This window comes from Microcebus murinus, chromosome 1 (assembly GCF_040939455.1).
Source record: "Microcebus murinus isolate Inina chromosome 1, M.murinus_Inina_mat1.0, whole genome shotgun sequence".
NCBI lineage: Eukaryota > Metazoa > Chordata > Mammalia > Primates > Cheirogaleidae > Microcebus > Microcebus murinus.
Genome location: NC_134104.1, coordinates 28,931,968 through 28,955,260, shown reverse-complemented (window position 1 = coordinate 28,955,260; position 23,293 = coordinate 28,931,968). Strand labels below are relative to the sequence as shown.

General features: G+C 33.0%; 1 protein-coding gene and 1 non-coding gene across 16 annotated transcripts in view; both read right to left on the bottom strand.

The window, feature by feature from the left end:
* ROBO2 (roundabout guidance receptor 2) overlaps window positions 1-23,293 on the bottom strand; it is a 1,246,890-nt gene that overhangs the window by 521,245 nt on the left and 702,352 nt on the right. For all 15 annotated transcript variants that reach the window (XM_076000825.1, XM_076000828.1, XM_076000830.1 and 12 more), the window contains exon 2: window positions 8,091-8,417. In XM_076000825.1, coding sequence (XP_075856940.1) covers window positions 8,091-8,417 — 327 coding nt within the window. The remainder of the gene's footprint in view (window positions 1-8,090; window positions 8,418-23,293) is intronic.
* LOC142875256 (U6 spliceosomal RNA) lies at window positions 15,205-15,306 on the bottom strand. Its single transcript, XR_012922659.1, has one exon. It is a non-coding gene; the product is annotated as a U6 spliceosomal RNA (small nuclear RNA).

The following is a 23,293-nucleotide window of genomic DNA, read 5'->3' as shown; positions in this document are numbered from 1 at the left end:
ACGAGTTGAAATATAATAAATTAAAAATTTATGGTAGGACAACTCTTCAAAACCTGGAATATATTTTTCTTACATTTATCTAAAAAAGGTTTCTGGGATTGAGACCAGAGCAGACCTCAACATGTTGTGTCTTTTTAGTATCACTAAAAATCTTAGTATCACTAAGATCACTAAAAATCCTCTTAGTATCACTAAAAATATTTTCCCCTATCATTCTATGGATATAAATTGTATGATTGCAGAGCTCAGTAATATACTCAGAATTATACTGTTTATGGGAATAAACTTTCTAAAAGTAGAGGACATCAAGATTTCACTTGATTTATGTGTTTTCCCTGGAGTCAGAGTTAATTCAGGCTAATTGTCAGTGAATGACAACTGTAGACGTGTTGAGATAGAGTTTGAATACAGTTAATTCAATCAGCAGAAAGAAACCTGATATCAACATACAGCATTATACATATTTAAATAGATCATAAGTTCAAACATGTTCGCCAGGTGTTTCGCCAGGCAATTTCACACCTTCATTTGTGATGAACTGGAGAAAAGGAGAGAACTGTATTTGAAAGCATTCAATGAAGTATCACAAAATTAGAAGCACACTCAAAAACAGCCCAAATAACACTTTCACATTGTTATGGGAAGCACCTTGAGCTATGAGTATTTTTTAGTTGTTGGTATATCCTCCCCTGTCCCCTACCTACCATCACCACCAAAAATATCTGAAATCTCCCCTAATATTAGAAATACAAATGGTAAAAATTGTGAAAAGAACAGCTGCTCCCATTTTATTTGGTCAAAATCTGTCAATATCAGTTTCAGTTCAACTCACTGGCCCTTGTGCATTTAGAGGATATGGTTGTGTGTATGTTTATTTATTTTAAGAAAGACACGAAGTGGTGCTCAAGCAGGTCTCTGTTTTCCCACTGGATTTACTTAACCAATTTCTATTATAATCACTCGTCATTTCTTATTCTGAATTTTCCAAGTAAAGGAAAAAACATTGAGATAAGAAAAGTAACCTGGGATCAGGAAAAGTGATGTCAGTTATTTTCAGGAAAGATGTCAGCTTCTGAGAAGACAAAAAATTGCCTTGTTTCAGGACAAATAAAAAATAAGGCAGTGAATGAAATGAAGACTTCCACAGCAAGATTATTCAACTTAATTGGGGCCAAAGTTAAAATACTCTAGAAGTTACTCAAAAATTTACTTCATGGCTGTTCAATGTTTTCATATAGTAATTTTTAAAATATTTTTAAAATATTTAAAATCTTAAATTATAGACATATGACCCAGGGAGTCTAACATAATAGCCATTCAATAATACTTATCAAATACTAGAAATGTTTCATGACTATGCGTTATAACGAGAGGGGAGTTAGATATAGTTAATTCAATGGCATTAATAAATATCATTTATCTACATTTAAAAATTACATGTAAATTCCTAAAAAGTCAAACAGAGTTATCATAGGACTCAGCAATTCTACTCTTAGGCATACACTCAAGAGAATACAAACCATATGTACACTCTAAAACACACATATGTGCAAAGTTGTTTATAACAACCTTACTCAAAATAGAAAGTAGAAACTATCTAAATGTCTATCAACTGATGAATGAATAAATAACATGTTTTATACTGACACTATGGAAAATTATTCAGCAAAAAATGAATGAAGTACTTATACATGCTACAACAAAGATGATACTTGAAAACATTAATAGTAAGGGAAAGAAGCTAGTCACAAGAAAATCACACACTGTATGACTCGTTATATGACATGCCCAGTATAGGCAAATATATAGCTACAGAAAGTTGATTTGTATTTACTTAGAGCTGGGGTGGGAGGGTTCAGGAATAACAGGAATTTACTGCTAATGGGTATAGGGTTTCCTTTTGGAGTGACGAAAATGCTCTAAATTGGATTGTGGTGTTGGTTGAACAATCCTGTGAATACACTAAAAAACACTGAATTGTAAATGACATGGTATGTGAATTATATCTTGATTGAAAATTTTTTTTAAAAGGCTCTCCAGAGCTTAGACTTTTTGCAATTTAATTTATCTTTTGTCTTTATGGAGTATAAAGGAATTTTGCCTGGATAAGATTCATTTACAGCCAAAATAAAATAATTTACATAGTTATTGACTTGATGATATCAAGGAAACTATTTGCCTTGTGTTCATTTTTTAATGACACCTGTGCCCTCTCACCCTAGTCAGTCTATTCTATAACCTTTCTTCCTTGTACAGATTAATCATCAATTTAGTTTTGGATTTAAAACACAGGATCATTACATTTGTAGAGTGCTCCATAGCTTTGCTATTCTAGCAATCTGTGACCTATAAATAATGCAAAACCTTTTCTTTCTCTAAATGACTTTCCTGTACCCTGAGTCTTGATACATCAAGAGAAAGAAAGAAAAGAAGGAAGGAAGGAAGGAAGGAAGGAAGGAAGGAAGGAAGGAAGGAAGGAAGGAAGGAAGGGAGGGAGGGAGGGAGGGAGGGAGGGAGGGAGGGAGGGAGGGAGGGAGGGAGGGAGGGAAAGAAGGATCCTGCAATTATGGGATTCAATCTATTTCTAGTTCCCCAATTGAATGATGACCTGTTCTCAGCCTTGTAGCTACATCAAAAGCCAACTTTTGAACATTTAGCCATTTTATTTATCAAAGCAAAGGTAAATCACAGCTCATCTGAAAAGTTCTTGTATTTTGCTTTAGAAGTAAGGAAAGAAAAAAAAAAAAGATCAGTTTCTATGTGACCCTAACCTTTGAACCACAACCTCCTTGCCACTAAAGTGTTCAACACCTCATTTAATCTTGCCTCCGTTCACTGGCACAGTGCTGAGAAAAGGAAACAGAAAAAATAATCTGGGGACTTCATCAATTTTTCATGAATTTTCATTTAGGCCAGAACCCCCTCTTACCCTGGTCGATAGATCAAGCTGCTGTCATATATTTACCACCTGGGGCTACAGCTGCCATCTCTAGAGGCTGCCACTGACTCAGCCTGCATCACAGGCAGCCACAGTCTCTGTGCTCCTTCTACTCCATACATGAGCTCCACACAGAGCTCCAGTGTTCAGAACTGAAATCCTACCTGCACCAGCTACATCATGGCTCTCAGTGGTCCCACTGGAAAACTACATATTAACTTCTTATGTGCCGGGTCCCTTGCTTATGTATTCTGCAATTCTGTTTTCAAACTATTTAAAAATCACTTTTTTGCCTAAAGACTTTTTTCAAGTCCAAGTGATTCAAAAAGCACATTCTAGATGTCAATTTTTATTCCACAGTAAGAAAAAATAAATAAAAGCAAATACAAGGTAAGCAATTCAAATCTCCCTTGTATTCATTAGGCCTGAATGTAGTTTTTTCTTCCATTGTATTGTTCTTTACATAAAGCTGAAGTGTGTATTAAAGGAAAACAAACAAAAAAAAGAGAATAAATATGATATGCTAAAGAACTGGCTGACTTCCATACAGCCAGTCAAAACAGGTGGTAATCAATAAAATTTCACATTTCATATTATAGAAGAATCCAAGATTTTTTAAATTAAAATGAAAACCAAAATGATCAAAATTTTCAATTTTTTTAATCAGTAATCATTTCACAATAAAAGTTGTAACATGTTTGTTTGCTTCTTTCCAATACACTCTTGACTACTTAGACACACCCAGATCAGTGGTTCTCAATTGACTTTGTCCCCTAGGGGACATGTTGCAATGTCTGGAGACATTTTTGGTTGTCACAACAGGGTTGGAGGGAGTCTCACTGGCATCTGCTGGGCAAAAGGCAGAGTTGCTTCTCAACATCCTACAATGCAGAGCACAAGCTTCCAACAATAAAAAATTATCCAGTCCCAAATACCAGTAGTGCAGAGGCCAAGGTACCTGGCTCTAGTTCCCTGCAGCCCATTAAGAGCTGCATGCTCGAAAGAATGGGCAGCAGTTGCCAGTCCCACTTCACCAGCAACTCACTCTTCAGCTGCTGTGCTCTGTCCTTATTGGTACAGACCACCGGTACTATTTATTTGACCACCATGTGACATATGCATTGTTTCCATCACTTTTTTCATTAATAAATGTATTTATTTGCTTTTCTGGTCACTTCATTGCCTATATTCTGTCACTCTGATACCTCTCCTGAACCTAAGCCTCCTGCACGGGCACTTCTTCCGTTGCCCATCAGTAAATATTGTTGTTCCGAGAAATAGGAGTGATCTAAGCCCTATTAATTGCTACCTGCTTACAGCCTGGCTGGGCAATCACTTCTACTTCTATCTACTCCCCTGGCTTCAATCTCTAACTGGGAAAGACCTCTATTCTCAATTCCAGAAGTGTTTTTTTTTTTTTTTTAATGGAACATGAGTTATAAAGCTTGATATCTCATTGGTATGTCAGACAATACAGCCAAAGCTTACCACACTCTCCTATTCCCACTGAAGTTACTTCTATAGCTCCCCCTCCCTATGGATGGTAGCACTATATACCAAATCAATCAAAAATAAAAAAAAAAAAGATGTGGTAATTACCCTCTATCCCTCCAAATTGACCATAAAGTGATACGATTTATAATTCCTAAATACGTTTCAAACCATTTCCTCCTTTCAATCTTCACTGCTATTTTCAGTTTATACTCAAACATCAACTCTTTTCTGAATTATTTGACAGCTACTTAACTCCTCTCTGACTTCAATCATCATCCCTTTAAACACAATCTTCAATTCTCTTTCAAAGACTCATCTTTCTCATAACAAAAAGTTTAGATTTTAATGCAGCACATGCCTACCTGTCCAACTTATTCTATCCCCAACCTCATATTGAGCTACCTGCAGTTCTTCAAATACACGGTGTCCTTCTAGGCTTCCACTTTTTTTTTTACCAGAATGATCTTTCAGTTCAGTTTCCACCCTGGGACATTATCACTTGACCTTCAAATCAGAGCTGAAACAATGTATATTTTTAGAATCCTTTCTCAAACTCATCTATCTAGGAAGAATTAAATATTTTCCCTCAGAGTTCCCATAGTATCTTTCATGTATTTCTATAATAGGCTTTATTGTTTATTTAATTTGTTACAACAATTACTTATTTATAGGTTTGTCATCCCAACTAGAGTGTGAGATCTTTATGAATAGATTGGAATGTGTCTTTTTCATTACTATACCTTATCACCCTTTTCAGTAAATCGCCTTTCCACTTTCTGTTAAAAAATGAAGAATTGGATATACTATGATTAAGCGTGTATGTTGAATGTTGTAAAATATGAAGGTCAAACCTTTATATAATCTACAGCTTTTGCTCTATCATTTTATAAATATATACCTCAGTTACTAATAAGTATTGAAAAATCACAATGCTTTGACCCAAAATTCCACATTAATATCTTTTATGAAATACATAAGGAAAGACAGAAGACTGATAAGCTAATGGAAAGAGATGAGCAACATATAATTGAATATTATTTGATCTTGTGATGCCTCAAATGGCATGAACTGTTGACATGGCATTAGAAGAAAGAATTTTATTCACTACCTAAATCCAATTTGGAAGCTTTCTTGTTTTCCTCTCTAAGTCATAAGTAATTCAAGCATTTCTTAAAGCTCATTTATTTCAAAATAATAAAAAAAAAACATTACTGTCACATAACATGAAAAAAGTCGTGGTTTAAAATTTTCCTCCTAAAATGGTTTGATTCATTATTAATGATGCAATTAGGAAAGAAAGCAAGCCTTTTAGATGAAATAAAAATAAAAGATGCTTGTGTTCTGGGAGTAATTTTAACAAAGCTAAGGCTCAGGAAAAAATGATAAGTTTGTAACTGCCCGACAATATAATGACTGGCCAATTTAGATAAACTTTAATTTTGAGAAGTAAAATTTTGTTAAGGATTTAAACTAGTTATTTGCTATAGAGTAGAAAAAAGAAAAAAATTGTGAAAAAAATAAATATTCTTAATCTTTACTTATGTAAAATAGATGAGATTTCATTTAGAGTGTTTCTTCAAATATGGCATAATTTCCTAAAACTAAAAATTAGAAGATTCAGGATCTGGTCTAGGATTCCCCATTAACTTGTTGTCTGAATCTTAGTTATTTAAGCATTCTGGGATTCATTTTATTTATCGACAAAATGGGAGAATAATGTCTGTCATCTTTACCATAAAAGGATCTGATGGGGGAAAAAATCAATCAAGTTTGTCATTGTAATATTTTAACATGTTTGAAAAGCTCCAGAAGTAAGATATTTCAAGATAAAAAATGGAACCTTTAGAGGTTTTTTTGTGGAGTTTTGTGTATATATTTCAAATCTCATTAAACTGCACTTAAGTGCTTTTTAAGGTATCATTTTATAAAAATAAAATTACTTGGTGTCCAGAGGAAGATGGCATTGCTAGTTAAAGTTCTAATGTTCATCTCTCAAGGTATTTCTCAAACAAAAAGAATGTCTTAAGATTCTTCTAGTCTTTTCTTTTTAGAGTTACACATTGTAAGTATCAATGTGATCTAGGTTTCTCAGAAGAAATTATAAAGCAGAAGACAGGACACTAGAAAACAAAAGCTTTAACTGGGATGGCCACCTAAAAAATAATTTGGGCCAGGCGTAGTAGCTCATGCCTGTAATACCAGCACTTTGGGAGGCCAAGGTAGGAGGAGTGCTTGAGGCCAGGTGTTAGAGACTAACTTGGGCAATACAGCCAGATCCTGTCTCTACACACACAAAAAAAATTTTTTTTTAAATAGGTGGGCATGGTAATATGCACCTGTAGTCCCAGCTACTTAGGAGGCTGAATGAGGCAGGAGGATCACTTGAGCCCAAGAGTTAGAGGCTAGAGTAAGCTATGATCAAGCCACTATACTCCAGCCTGGGCAACAGAGCAAGACCCTGTCTTTCCAATAACGAAAAAAAAAAAAAAAAAGAAAAAGAGAAAAGAAAAAGAAAGAAATAGTATTATTTTGTTTACCAAAAGAAAGACATGTGTCCATGAGCTATAATTTATTAATAGCACTTGCCTCCCAGATACATAAGTAAGACTCAAGCATCTTGAAATGTCTCAACTCTCTTATCTTTGAATACCTACTTTACAACTAGAAAGTTGAAAAGTACAAACATCTTTAGGCAATAATTGTTGCCATCTCATTCACAATTAATTGTAGATATAGTCTTTCTTCAGAATAGATAAGTTAATACAAAATCTTATGGTATTGTTGAAATTACAACCCTAAATCCTCACCTATAAATCAGAAAATAAATATATCACATTTTTAAATTTGTTCTGGAAAACGATCCATGAATTTATGGAGTCAATATTCAAATACATGCAAAACATTGATATCTTGATTTACCACTGCTATTTGAGCTCTGAGATGAATAAAAAATATGTAAAAGTGCCAAAGGCAGGGCAAGTCATTAGCTATTGCTGATTACCAAGAATAAGTAGAAATGAGAAACCCTCCTATATAAGAACATTTGGTTCCCACAGAAAGTAGATTTCTTCTCTGATGACCTTTATTACATATCATTGGTATTCACCCCTCCATACCTAGGGCAATAATTACTGAATTCAGTCTAGGAGTAAAACAGCTAATATAAGCTAGAGAATAATAGAATATTTTAAAGTTGCCTGATAAAAGTTAGATGTAGAAGTAAATATATATGTGTATATATATATATATATATATGTAAAGTAGTTATATACAAATAGATAACAGAAATGGGAAAATATTGAATTTATGCCTTGTATTTGATTCCATATTACACATAAACTTTTCATTTTAACATAGCCAACTTTAATAATTGAGTATATTTCTCATTAATAATTCAAATTTTAAATATGAACAGCATGATTGACACCTTGCTTTCATATAATATAGGAACATAACCATAACATTAATTTAATATAAACAAATTTATTGCAACACCCTGACTTGGTATTACTTTGACTAGATTTCTAAGAAGAAGGCAAAGTAAAATTATTCAGTGTGTTGGTTTTTTTATTCCTTAGGTCTTTAGCATCTACGGAACAAATCAAAGTCTACTAAAAATAAATAAAAGTAAATGTGCATGTTTATTACGTTCACTTACATGCCACTTCCAGAGATGCATTTCGACTCACTGCTTCACCAAGATAGTTCCTTGCAACACAAACGTAGCTTCCTTCATCAGGTTTACTTCTGCGCCCATGCACAATGCGCAAGAAGAATAAGGATCCGCTGGGTAGAAGCATCCTGTGGGAACGGGGATCGTCCTTGTCAGTCTCCACCCGCTCCCCATCCTTGTACCACTCAATGGTGGGCGTTGGCCGGCCCTCCGCCTTGCAGTTCAGAGTGGTGGGCTCTCCCTTAGAGACGATGACATCCGAAGGGTGCTCCACAATCCGAGGGGGAAAGTCTTCTTGGCGGAGACGAGATCCTACGAAACATGACCGAAGGGACATAAGCTTTACTATTTTCTTTTTTACACCTACTATTTCACTTGGATTCATAATGGTGACATTAAACTCTTCAATTATTCAAATGAATAACCTAATATCATTATTTAATTTATGTTTCACTTTTTTGTTCTTTATGCATCTCCTAAGCCATCCCAACTCCTTTGTGGAATGAGGCAATATAGCACTAAATTAATATGTTAATTTTAATGATTTAGGTTCAACATGTTCTATGAATCACGATGAGCAAAAGTAAAAGAGAACAAAAGATTTTCTTTTGGGACCAACAATGTTGGTATGGGTACTAAGATGAATAAAGCTAATATTCTTTCCTCAAAGTTCTTACTATCTACTGTGGAAGAAAGACAAGTGGGCAAGAGCCTAGAATACACACAGAGATATTATTTACTATGCTGGTATTATGTCAGTAGACTTTAACACAAAAGAGACCCGTAAATAATGTACAAATAATATCACAATTTACTAGATGAGGCAGAAGCTTAGGAAACGATATCAAGTGCCCAGAAGTGTAGATGCAGTAAGCAATAGAGGCAGGATTTGAACCGAGGTGTGTCTGACTGAGCAACTCAAGCATAAATTACTATGCTAAAATGAAATATATGTTGCATAAAGTTATATAAGAAATGCATTATAGACAGAAAGCAAAAAAGAATATTAATATAACTTGATATAATAAGGAGAGCTCCAGAAAAGGGAGCACTTAAATTGAGCTATAAAGAATGGAAATATGACAATTAAGGCAGTAAGGCATTCAGACCAAAGGAACATCATGAGCAAAAAGACAGAAAAAAATGATAATATGTGCATGGTACATTTCATAATCAGGGAGGACGTTTGACGTAGCAGGGAAAGGTATCAGGTAGTCTTAGAGATTGAGATGAAAGGGCTGTAAATATCATGCTAAGGAGTGTGACTTTTAGTCTACATGTATCACACATTTTGAAGACATAGAGACAAGACTGTGTGTTTTAGAAAGATACTTTCAGTCTGCAATATAAATGATGAATAGTAATGGAGGCAAAAAGACAGTCAAGAGTTATTTAAATATTAGAAGAGAAAAATATAAAGAATTTAACCTTGGGAAATGTTGGCTCAGGTAGAAAGGGAGGAAGATATATGGCACATCACAAAATAAATATTTGACAGAATTTGGTGTATCATCACATACAGTAGTAAGGAAGAGGAACAGTTGCCAATGACTTCCTTGTGAACGCAATGGAAGTGGGGCAATAAGGGTATAAGAAATAGGAAGAGCAGGACCTGTTGGTATTTTGAGATCAAATTTTGCATAATAGGTTGTTTTGAATATTTTTAATTTTTAAGGTGTCAGCAATGTCTGCAAAGAAATGAAAAAGAGATGCTGAGAAGATTGACCACATTTGGAGACATAATGATCTACATAAGAGCTTCTTAAGAGTTTGCTCTTATAATTTTCCAATGAATCACCTAATATTAGCATATTTCTGCTCAATAAAAAGCAATATTTACTCCTTTATGTTATTCTGGCTCACTTTTAATATTAATTGAAAATGCATATTTTAACTTAATAAAGGGAATTTAATTTGGTCATGAATGAGCTTTTTTCTTTTTTGAAGAGGATTAACTTTTAAAGGTTGCTGACTACCATTTTTATTGCATCAGATCCAGAAAATAACATATACATTATGCTACGTACCTAAAGCAAAAGAGTAATTTATGCAATACAGTTCACAATTTTAAAAAAAATCTAAAGAGAACCAAAGTATATCGACAGTTAATTGTAGTACACATCACAATAATAAATATTATGTATCATGAGTACTGGCTTCCCTAAAGTAAATGAAGAATTTACAGAATATAGAATTAACAATTACTTTTAAAAGCCATAATTGAAAAAGTTCCCAAAGTATTTACTATGAGAGGCTAATCATTTTAATAGTTTGCAAATGACTAACATATTCTCAAATGTAAAATATCTAGATACATAACCATAGACTCTGATCCTAAAATATATCAAAGGTTTTATGTCACTTTTCATATGACAGATATATGGTATGCTACACACATCTTCTTTAGATATTCTTCTTGTTCTTCTCTAATCTCTCCCACACAGTGATCTACATTCTCTCTGCTGTACAAATTGTTCTATTGTTAAAAGTAAGAAAGTCAATTGGCCATGCTACAAAGTTGGTATTTACCATATTAAATAGTTCCCTACCTTACTAGGCAATGGATCTGGATAAGGCATGATTAGGACCAGAAATACACTAATACTTATTGAATGGAATATAAAATAATAGGGGAATATCAAAGAGGGGAATATCAAAACTATTTAGCAATATGCTTCAGAATTCAGCATGTCCAGTGGGCACTCAGAGAATCTTACTATTTATCATGATAGCATATATAAACTATGTTACATACAGGTGCTAGTGTTGTAGCATAAGCAAATGCTTCCAGTAACTTTACTCCCACTGTTATAAAAACTTCAAAAGCACACCCACAACCTAAAAGTAAGAAGTAAATCTATAAAACAATTAGAAAAAAAATGACAGAAGCAAATTTTCATGACATTGAGTTAGGCAAAACCTTCTTGAATCTTGAATGTGACATGTAAAGTACAAGGGACAAAAGAGGAAATAGATAAATTGGACTTCATAAAAATTTTAAATGTTTGTACTTAGAAGAAAACATCAGAAAGTAAAAGACAATCCACAGAATCAGAAAAAAAATTACAAATGAAATATCTGATAAGGGACTTAATCTAGAATAATATATAAAGAACTCTTACAACTCAATAAAACTATAAATAAACAAATTTTTAAATGGGCAAAGGATAAGGAGTTAGACAAATTTGGCCAGGAAGTTAGAAGTTAGACAAATAGCCAGTATGCAAATGAAAAGATGCTCAGTATCATTAGCTGTTAGGAAAATGCAAATCAAAACTACAAGGAGATATATGTCATACCCACTGGGACAGCATCATCGAAAAAATGTAAAATAGTAAGTGTCAGGGATGTGAAAAAAGTAATAGCCTCACACATTGCTGGTGGGAATTTAAAATGGTACAGTCACTTTGGAAAACAATCTGAATGTTCCTCAAAATGTCAAACATGTACTTATCACACAAACCAGTAAATCCACTCCTAGGTACATATACTCCCCCAAAGTGAAATCATATATTCACACAAAAACTTGTGTATAAATGTTCATAGCAGTATTATTCACCATAGTCAAAAGAGAAACAACCCACACATCCATCAACTAAATAGATGATAATGATTGGATAAATAAAATAAATATCTAAGATAAATGGATAAATAAAATGTGGTATATCTATACAATGAAATATTATTTTATTTCAGCATATTATGGGGGTACAAATGTTTAGGTTACATGTGTTGCCTTTGTCCTTGGAGTCAGAGCTTCAAGTGTGTCCATCCCTCAGAGAGTGTGCATCACATTCATTATATATGTGTATACCCATCCCCTCTTCCCCCCTCCAACCTTCACAACACTGGATAAATGTTATTCCTATATGTTCACTTAAGTGTTGATCCGTTAATACCAATTTGCTGGTGAGTACATGTGGCACTTATTTTTCTGTTCTTGGGATACTTCACTTAGTAGAAAATGCAAGAGGTGATATCTCACCATTGTTTCTTATAGCTGAATAGTACTCCATGGTATACATATACCACATTTTATTAATCCACTCATGTATTGATGGGCACTTGAGTTGTTTCCACATATTTGTAATTGTGAATTGTGCTGCTATAAACATTCGAGTGCAGATGTCTTTTTTATAGAATGTTTTTTGTTCTTTTGGGTAGATGCCCAGTAATGGGATTGCTGGATCAAATGGTAGATCTACTTGTATCTCTTGAAGGTATCTCCATATTGCTTCCCACAGAGGTTGCACTAGTTTGCAGTCCCACCAGCAGTGTGGGAGTGTTCCTGTCTCTCCGCATCCACACCAACATTTATTGTTTTGGAACTTTTAATAAAAGCTATTCTTACTGGAGTTAAGTGATATCTCATTGTGGTTTTGAATTGCATTTCCCTGATGATTAGAGATGTTGAGCATTTTTTCATATGTTTGTTGGCCATTATTCTGTCTTCTTATGGAATGTTTCTGTTCATGTCCTTAGCCCACTTTTTGAAAGGGTGTCCAAGATAAATGGATAAATGAAATTTGGTATATTTGCGCAATGAAATATTATTCAGCAATGAAAAAGAATGAAGAATTGATGCTCACTGTAACACAGATGAACATTGAAAACATAAGGAAAGAAGCTAGTCACAAAGGACTAAATATTGTATAAGTCTCTTTACATGAAATAACCAGAATAGGAAAATCCATAGTGATAAAAAGTAGATTAGTGGTTGCCTAGGGCAAAGGGTGAAGGGGACCTAAGAGTTACTGCTAATAAGAATGAAGTTTCTTTAGGGGGTGACGAAAACAATGTATAAGTGATTATGGTGATTTTGCACAACTATGTGAATGTAATAAAAAAAAACTATCATACTGTACACTTTAAGTGGGTGAATTTTATGATACATGAATTATGAATTATATCTCAAGCAATTTTTTAAGTGTAATGAGTAAAAAGCCACCATGAATAATTTTAATATAGGGTATGTAACAATTTGTGTACCCTACTAACCACAGTTGGGTCATTTTCTTCATTTATATATAAGATTTTAAATGTAATCATCAGGCCTATGATGGCTAATTAGAGAATAAAATAAAAAGTTCTCACCACCCAGATAGATAGATAGATTGGGAAGATACAGAGATAGATTAGAGAAATAGAACGATAGATACATAAAAATACAGCTATAATCTAAATTTAAGATGTTATTAAATTAAATTATGATCTCCCTTAAATTAAGATATTACACAACTATAGCAGTAGTCCTTAAGATGGAGTCAATGGACAAAAAGTCTTATGTAATCCATGAATTCTTTGAAATTGTTTGTAAAACTGGGTGTTACTGTGTAGGGTGGTGGTAAGTAATGGTAGTGGAAGCTGCTGTAGTTTTCATCAAATTTTCAAAGAAGTCTGAAAATATGAGTGGCTAATCAGTAGTTTGCATAGTTTAAAATTATGAAGTACCACTAAATTACAGGGTATTCTCTATTATTGGCCAAAACAATTGTATTATTTGGTCAAAAAACAAAACTGAGTTGTCAGCAGAACTCATTGGGGACTGAGAACTGAACAGTAGAGGGGGCTGTTCATCACACGATATGTCATGAAAGTTTAACCCTAAGAGTTTTGGTAATGAAAATGTGATCTCTCAATGAGTAACTTAATAAACACTTGAGGAGATGGATACCCCAATTGCCCTGATTTGATTCTTACACACTATATGCCTGTATCAAAACATCACATGTACCCCATAAATATAAACAACTATTATGTACCCATAATTAAAAATGATTTTTTAAAGTGCCCAAATATTCTTTTTAAAAGAAAGTGTGGTCCCCCAATGAGTAACATGGACATCTTCAAAATATATATTAGAATTATAGCATCCTGGGCCCAATTCGAGACCTACAAAATCCAAATCTGCATTCTAACAAGATCCTCCCAAGGGATGTGTATGCACAGTAAAGTTTGAGAAGCACTGCTCTAACCAGTTTTTGTATAAATGTGAGCTAAGAATGTTTTTATAAAGTGTTGTTAAAAGAAGAATAAGAGGAGCATAGGGAAGAGAAGGAAGAAGAAGAGGAGGAGGGTGAGGAAGAGGAGGAGGGGGAAAAGGCCTTTGAAGCTGGAAATATTTATTATCTGGTCCTTTCTAGAAAAAGTTTACCAACCCAGCTCCAGAGTACCTGAATATCACTTTCCATTAATAAGTTCATTTTAAAGTTTATTTTACATAAGACCAAAATACTCTCTTCTCTATATTTCAGAAGAAAAAAATTACTTTGACAGCAATGTTAATATTGCCCATATAATGTGAAATGGTCAGGAACCCTATTTGAAAGAAACTAACAATGTACCGGAATAACTATCTACAATTCTAACTTTACATGTGAATGATACCATGTCTAGCATCTTTTTGTATCTCAATTATTAATTGGGCAATCGGTCAAGGTTTCACTTAAGAAATGATATTTAACTCTCCTTAGCAATTATAAAAGAAATAAATGGAAATTTGTCAGAAGGTCCTATAGGTGAACATCCAAATGTTTATTTTTACGGTCCAAGAAAGTTAGCTGTGAAATAGTCACAGGGGCTTGTCCATAATTGAATGTTTAGTAGAGACAGAATTAGAACTCAATACCTAATCCAAAATGTGGCAAGCTTTTTAAAAAATGGTTAGAGGGATTTTCATGAATTTACGTGTTCATATAAATCGAGTCATATTATATGTATCCTTCTGCTTAACATTATGCTTGTGAGATTTATTTGTATTAATACAAATACATATAATGCTAGTTCATTCACTGCCATGCTGGGTAGTATTCCATTACATGGATAAATGGGAGCTCTCTATACTATCTTTGCAACTTTTCTATCAATGTAAAATTATGTCAAAATAAATGTATTAGAAAATTAAAATTAAAAATTAAAAAAATTGTTAGAGGAACAAGTAAAGATTGCATATTGCATCTGGGCTAATTCCAAAACCTTCTTCTAAAGTTGGTTTCAATGAAATGAATCACATGGATGCTACTAGTCATAATTAGACCAGAAAACATCTTCTTTTTTTTCAAAGTGTGATTCTCAGATTACCTACATCAGAATCATCTGGGATTTTTTTTAATACTTCACAAATTTGCCTGTCATCCTTGCCCAGCACCATGCTAATCTCTTCCATATTGTGCCGATTTTAGTATATCCGCTACCAAAGCAAGCACTGGAATAATTTTTAAAATGCAGATTCTTGGTCTCCATCATATGCATCAGAAATTACCCGTGTAAGGGTTTAAGAAGTTGCATTTTAAGCAGTCTCACCAGGAGAAGATCATGTACTTAGTCCTAGCTAGATGTAAGCATTCCACAACAGCAAATTAGACAGCCAGATGCAGGCATCTTTGAATGGTGTTCTAAGCACCCAAATTTACATAATGGATTATTTCTGCTCCTCACAGACTCTCCAACAATGACTTTGTAATGATTTTTTTGGTAAAATATTTAATTTTTGAAAAGTTGAGTGGTTTATTAGCTCTTCAAATTTTTTGAAGGTGCAGTATAAATTATAATTCATGAATATAGATAAATTTAATTGTATTCAGTCAATGACAACTCATTTGCAGTGAGTGCCACAGAGCTTTTGTTTTCAGGAAATGATTTCAATTATATAATATAATAAAGAAGAATAAGAAACCTAGAATAACACTTATTGATTTCATTTCATGTGTCCCAAAATAAAATGCTCCTGTATTATTATTCAGTTGGTTACAGTATTTCCTTGAACTGTACTTCACTTTTCATCCACAAACTAAATATCTCTATCAACAATTGGTCCCTCTACTAGTTACACAATGCAATTTAAGCTTTTCTGAATATTTTTTCCAGCAGAAGAAATTTTTGGCAAATTAGGGATAGAGTATGAAATACACTTCCTCCAGCAAAATTTTTATGCAGCCTCTGGTTTTTCTTTCTTTCTTAAAAATATATGTAATGGTATGTCTTATTTCATAACTATGCTTCTTTTAATAAAATATTTTCCCCAAAAATTATCTGAATAAAATTAATCCAGGAAGAATCTTTACGATTATTCCAATTTTGAATGTGACCACAGACACCTCCAGATTGGGAAGGTATAGTAGCACTATTTAAAAAGGGGAAGGTTGTTTGACACATCACAATAAGAAGTAGGCAGTATGGTAGAAATAAAGGAAATAGGTTATTAGCTAGCTAATATTTATGCTTTACTTGTACCAGGTATTAAGCAGAACACCAACGTCTCAAGAATTGGATTAGAAGATTTAAAGAAATAATATATATACATCACCAGGATAGGTTGTAGGCATTCAGTATATCTATTTTTCTCTTCTGTAAGCCACTACAAATATTCTTCCCAAAATTTAGCCCATAAAACTCTAATCACATTAATAAATGATTCTCTTTTATAAGGGTTATCTTGCATTAATGTTTTAATGCTTGAAACATTTTAGCTAGACTAGCCTGATAGCTTTACACAAGATTTCAAAGGAAAGTTGTTACTGAATTATTGTTTGTCAAAAGAAATCTTATTCAAAATTTTCTCCACTGAAAAAAACGTATCTCAGTGCCACTGCAAATGCTGTCCACATTGATTAGTGAGCTTAGGTAATTTGCAATGAGATGGAATTAATGACTCTACCACTCCATCATTCCATCAGGTCTATTCTTATAACTTTTCCATCCTTTTATTCTTCATGATGACTGAATTCCAGTGTACTTCTCTTATGATGGAGAAGAGAATGGAAGTGGGATATGAGATTACTTTTTGTTTTTTCCCAGAGCTCCCATGATGTTGTAGGATGTGGTGGTAAGGTCCATATATGGAAAACACAAAACCTTTGTTATTTTTTCCAGCCTTACTGAAACTTTTTCAGGAGATTTTCTGATTTGCTATTGGCCTAAATAAATTTATAAGATTTCCATTTCTTCTGGAGGCACAGCAGTGTTACATTAATAAAAATAAGTTTAAATTAGAAACATCATCAATATGGGGACTTAGAAATACTACTTATTTTTTACACAATTTCAACATGGTTTTTTCAATATCCTAAAACTAAAGGGCTTTTTGTGTGAAAGGGAACCAACCAGAATACAAGATGTTGCTTATCCAACTCAAAAGGCAGCCATGATCCTGAAAGTTTCCAGTTGTATGATACAGAGACCCTCAGTGTCTCTACAACCCAGCTTCCCATATCTACTGGGCAAGAGATTGAGCTATCAGAGTTATCTTATCCCAAGTCCCCATTTTACAGATGAGGAGGAAAAAATGGAGTATCAAAGAACTGAAGTCTCTTTCCCCAATACTGAGACTAGAAGGTCGGAGTTATCTTAGCCGTCAATCCAAGCTCTACTTTCAAGATGACTTTTTCTTCTCTATACCCCTCCATCTTACCGCTATTTTGGAAGTCTTAAATTGAAAGTTCCATGCACCAGATTTCAGTTGCTTTTTGTGTGTATGGTTAGTTTCATGATCTTAAAGTAATTATCTAAACTTTCCTATGGTACTATTCCATGATCCCAAAATTGAGGCAACTGGAAGACTAAATTGTTACAAACTCATTGATCTGTAAAATGATCATACTCTTTATGGCTGTCACAGCAATGATATCTCAGTAGACATATCTAAAAGAGAGGATAATGCATAGCAATTTAAATTTATGAACACAAAGCAAATTTTTAAAGATACACACTTTAGATTAATGTTCATACTCTTAATAAAAGTATAGATTAGAAAGGTTGGCTCTTCTAGGTCTTGTGTCCACTATCAAAAGCAACGGATATCTACATGCCTTCTTAGAAAACCCTCCAAAAGTTAACAATTATTTAAAAGACTTCAAAAGTAGCTTATATGACACTCGGAATTTATTCTTAAATTCCTATGAAATTTATTTATATTGGTAATAACTACATGGTTCTATAAATCATTTTAAACTAAGACCAACTGGCAATAAATGAATAGTTATTTGAAAAGTAAATATTTCACTCATTATGTAGAATATCAGTACAACCTTCCTCAAAGATCTTCAAAATTTCCTTCCTTATTCAGTGTGAATGGGTTGCTCTTTCAGGAGAAGGTAACAAATATAGACTCATAAAACTTTTCTTCTGAATTTCACAATTGTATTTCAGATCTTTACTTACCTACTGTGAACAGAAATTGCTAAAAATGTTAAAACTGGAATACTTTTTCCCTCTTATATTTCTCTACCACTCCATGTTATTCAGTGCCTTCATCAGGAAATTGTAATAATTTTAAAAATACTATTACACTTTCTGGATGCCCACATCCAAGGCACTGGGACATTGACTTTGCCTGAACAAGTAGGTGCCAGCGACAGAGCATCAGCATCAGGGGAAATGCAGGACTGGTTTGTATAAGTTAGAATCAGTAGATGAAGGAAATTGAATCCAAAGGTGAACCCAAGGGAATATCTAGGTAATACTGAAGAGAATTTTTGTAACCACTAACCTGAAAGATTTCCAGAAAATTGCTAGGGGTGATTTTCCTCCTGAGAAATAACAAATTAATATCCTATTTTATAAAGTCATTTTCTAGCAAATCAGTAAAGATCTAATATATTACTCTGGACATTCATCCAATGCTATTGCAAATCAATTTGTTACATTTTACATGGTTGAAAGCATTTTTTTAAAGAGTGATTTGCCACCCAATGAGAGGTTTTCATGGGTTATGCAGATTTGCCTTACAATGATAAAAACAATCCTTATTCTAAGAAGATATCTTTGAAATATTAGCTTCTTAATATTATACTTAGAATATTTTGATGTGATTTAAAATTACATCTGGCTTTACAAAAGGTGATGTAATGAAATAATCTCCAAACTCATTAAATTGTTTAATAATATTTAATTTTCTGAAAATCATCAACATTTATTTGGAAGCTATGAACAGGTTGCCAGAAAATAACATTCTGTTCAAATAAACACTGAATGAAGTGATAAAATTTTGGCCTTCTATTCTGTTTCCTAAAGAATATATTCTGAAAATTGGGAAGCAGAAGCATTAATCTTAGCATCTGTAGATGCCAAAGGATCCAGGGTCAATGTTAATGCCATTCCCCCCAGCAATAATATTTTATACATGTGTACTCAGTTTTGTTAACTATTTAGCTTTTAAAAGGTTTTCTTATACATCTTGATGTATTTTCCTCAAACCTGACATATTTTAAGTTTAAATTGAGATCCAAAAACCCTAGTTAAAATTGCAGACAAACTTATTTTACAATATAATATACTAAAGATTTTTAAAAGATAGAATTGAAAATAATATTATAATATGGATATTTTCTTAAAAGAATAATGGCTGAATCACTATGAAAAAATTTATCACTGCCATGAGACAAATGCATTAGTTGTATCATGCCTAAGTGATATACACAATGTCAGATTTTAGGCTTGCTAACTTTCAATCAACATTCAACTACTAAAGGAGTTGGTCTAATCTTATTGCATTGATAAATGTTACCTTAATTAACTGGATATCTTTCTAAATACGATTTTTAAACCATGGATTGGCTTTTGTGGAATGGAGGCAATTGTGGAATGATACCTCAGAAATTGAATGCAAATTTTTGTGTGTATGTGTACAGGTGCCTTTTTAATAAATGATGACATATTTGGCAGTTAACATAGATTCTCCATCTGTAGGACTGTAATGTGAAACAGCTGTAATTCAAATGCTAGAAAGAAATGTGAACTAAAACAAGTTTTTTTATCCCCTTCATATCTTGGTTTCAAATGCAGCAGTATCAATCCAATAACATTACTGGGAAAACTGAATTAAATTTTTCCATGTGCTGAGTACACAGTAAGTGCTCAATAAATGCTTGCTACTATTACTAGCATTATTATAATGTGTAATATTTGTATTAGTATAACCTCTATACTAAAAGGAGTCTGTGACCCCATAAAGACAAGGAACCACTATTCCACCAGATATGGTCATTTTATATAATAGAAGGTCATTCAAAATACAGCTGTAGCCTATCTCTCTACTCTGATTTTCTGCTACTGCCTGTTCCCACCTACCAAATTGAAGTTCCTTCTGAATGACATACCTTACCTGCATTTCCCTGAAGGGTCCATGTTTTTCACAGCTCTGTATCTAAGTCAGCATTGCCATACACTGTATTAAACTCTACAGATGAAAATATTAGGTGCTGAATCAATATGTTATATATATGCACAAATAAAGATATAACTTTTGTTATTCTCTCAATGGAACTATAGGTAGTTAGATTTTAATTAAAAATCTCTATATCAGTAAAAATACTATAGAAAACAGTATGATATTTTTCAAAAAACTAAAAATAGAGCTACCATACAATCCAGCAATCTCACTACTGGGTATCTATCCAAATGAAAAGAAATCAGTATATAAAAGAGAAACCTGCACTTGAGTGTTTATCACAGTACTATTCACAACAGCAAAGACTTGGAAACAACATAAGTGGCTATCAACAGATGAATGGATAAAGATAATGTGGTATATATACACAATGGAATATGATTGGGCCATAAAAAAGGATGAAATGTCCATCCTTTCATCCTTTGATGAAATGCAGCAACATGGATGGAACTAGACGATGTTATGTAAAGTGAAATAAATCAGGTACAGAAAAACAAATATTGCATGTTCTCACTTATATGTGGGAGCTAAAAAAAATTGATCTCATGAAGGCAGAAAGTAGAATGTTAGATATTAGAGGCCGAAAAGTGTAGGTAAGGAGGATGAAGAGAGATTGGTCAATGGGTACAAACATGAAGCTAAATAGAAGGTATAAGTTCTAGTGTTCCATAGGAGAGTAGAGTGACAATAGTTAACAACAATGTACTGTATATTTCAAAGTAGGTAGAAGAGAGGACTTGAATTGTTCCCAATGGAAAAATGATAAATACTCAACCTCAAATAACATGACCTGATCATTATATATTCTATGCATGTAAAAAAATATCACATGCACCCCACAAATATGTAAAATATTATGTGTCAATTTTTTTTTTTAGAAAAAGAAGCCAAAAAAAATTTTTATAACTGTTAAAGAAAGCTTTTATTGTGGTTTAGGGTAAATTGTATGTGTATAATTTTAATTCCAGACATTACTGTTAGGTGTGCTGAATAAATGACTTGTAAATCATATTCAGTGGGATTTAAGCAAATGTTGATGCTTCACAACTCTTTGTGTTACTCTAAACCATTTTACTGAAATAGGTTATACCAACCCTGATAATTTTTAATTATGAAAATCTTAAAATCACCGCGTGATTAATACACAAGAAACATCTGGTTTTGAGTACTTTTCCATTATATGTTTAAAAGGGATTTAGGTATATCAAATTAAATTTATTGAGGACACAATAACAACATGACTTAAATAAATGACACGACAAAAACAGCAATATTACCAGAACATTGTCTGAAATTAACTCTTATAAGTAGTTTCAAGGTGTGGTCAAGACAAAATCATTTTCTCCTTTTCAAAGCAACGTATTTTTCCTAGAAGTCTCTAAACTGCACCTATATGAGATTATGTATCCTCAAATTAAGGCTAGACCTCTTGCAGTAAAAGGCCCAAGTCAAAGAACAGTATACTGATCCCAAAGATGAAAAGAAAGATTTTCTCTTAAATGTAGGAATGGCCAAATTTTTATTATTATTTTTACATTGTATAATAGCTTACTGGAATTCGTTTCTGAAGTTTGCATATTAGGAGTAAAGGAGGTTTATAAAGGTAGCTCAATACAACTTGGACTTATCACTTTGTTTTTGGCTACCACACTCAAAGTTAACCAAACTGGACGGAGGTAGCAGCATCCCATTTCTGGGGAGTAATTGCAGTATATACATCAAAATTCACTTTTACTTCATGCAGGAGTGTAATTAAAACATCTTATACAAGATTTGTGATATGAAATAGGTCGAAGAGAAGCCATGTCTAATTAGCTACAAATAGCTCTTAAGCTTGGAATAAAAATCTATTTTCAAATTTTTAGAATCCTGTAGAAAATTTTTGAGTGAATTTTTCCCTCATGTTATGCATTCCACTAAAATAATAAATAAATATAAACTTAATCTCTTTCAAAAACACATTTTCTCTAGTTTTATTATGTAAATCATAATGATTTTGATATGGCATCTATAGTAAAGCTATGCAAATGGTTACATTTAGACTGCAGTTTGGAGTTACTTTAGTAGATAAGAAATATAGGTTACCTTAATTATCAGGATACTTTTCCTTTGGGGATCTACTTTCTCTTCATTTTTGTCTATTTATGACTATCTGTTGATGCCTTTTAAAAGTGAGTGATTCAAGGAAACTTAAATTTCTTTTCAAGAGATGTCTTCTGTTTCAGAGCAAAATGACCACTAGATAACATCACTGCTGCAACAGAAATGCTGAGTGTACTTTTCAGTTAAAAGATACTGTGTGCATAGAGAAAAACAGAGCTTTTTTTTTTCTGAATGGAGAAAAGCAGCAAATGGGAGTGCTATAAATGCTTTAAAATGTTTTTTTTTGTTTTTTTTTTTCTGCTTGAATTATGTTTCACTAAAATATATGAGACTCAGTTCCTTGGGTCTCTTAACAAAATCTGCAGTTTCTAGAAAAGTTAGGAAAATGTTATTTTCTACTCAGTCCATTTACTTTGAAGCCTTATCAGATGAGGGATCAAATGAAACTGATCATCACCAGGTTTTCCCAGGTTATTACCATGTGGACATGGTATTAACCTCTATCTACCCACTCTTGAAATGCAATGCTTTCTTGTCACAAAGCAAAAGGAGCGGAACACATAGAATTATTCTGGATTATGAAAAGGAAAGAAAATGCTGACAGGCAGGGGATGAAAATGGATAGAGTTATAGCATTTGTGAAAGACAACAATAATGATAATTTAGAATAGGGTGGTATTTTTAAAACGTAGGAAGTTGCTTTTACTGTCAAGTAATAATAAATGCATCAAACTCGGATAATTGGAATTTTAGAAATAAGCAACTGAAAATCTGAAAGAAAATGAAAGTGTACAAATTTTAAAAGAGTGTAATGATGTTTTCCTAATATTCCCAGTGGGTAACCTGCTTTCAAAGAAGCAAGAATTACTAAGTTTTGGGTTTTTTTGAGATACACAAAGTGCTGTTGACATTTTTTAAA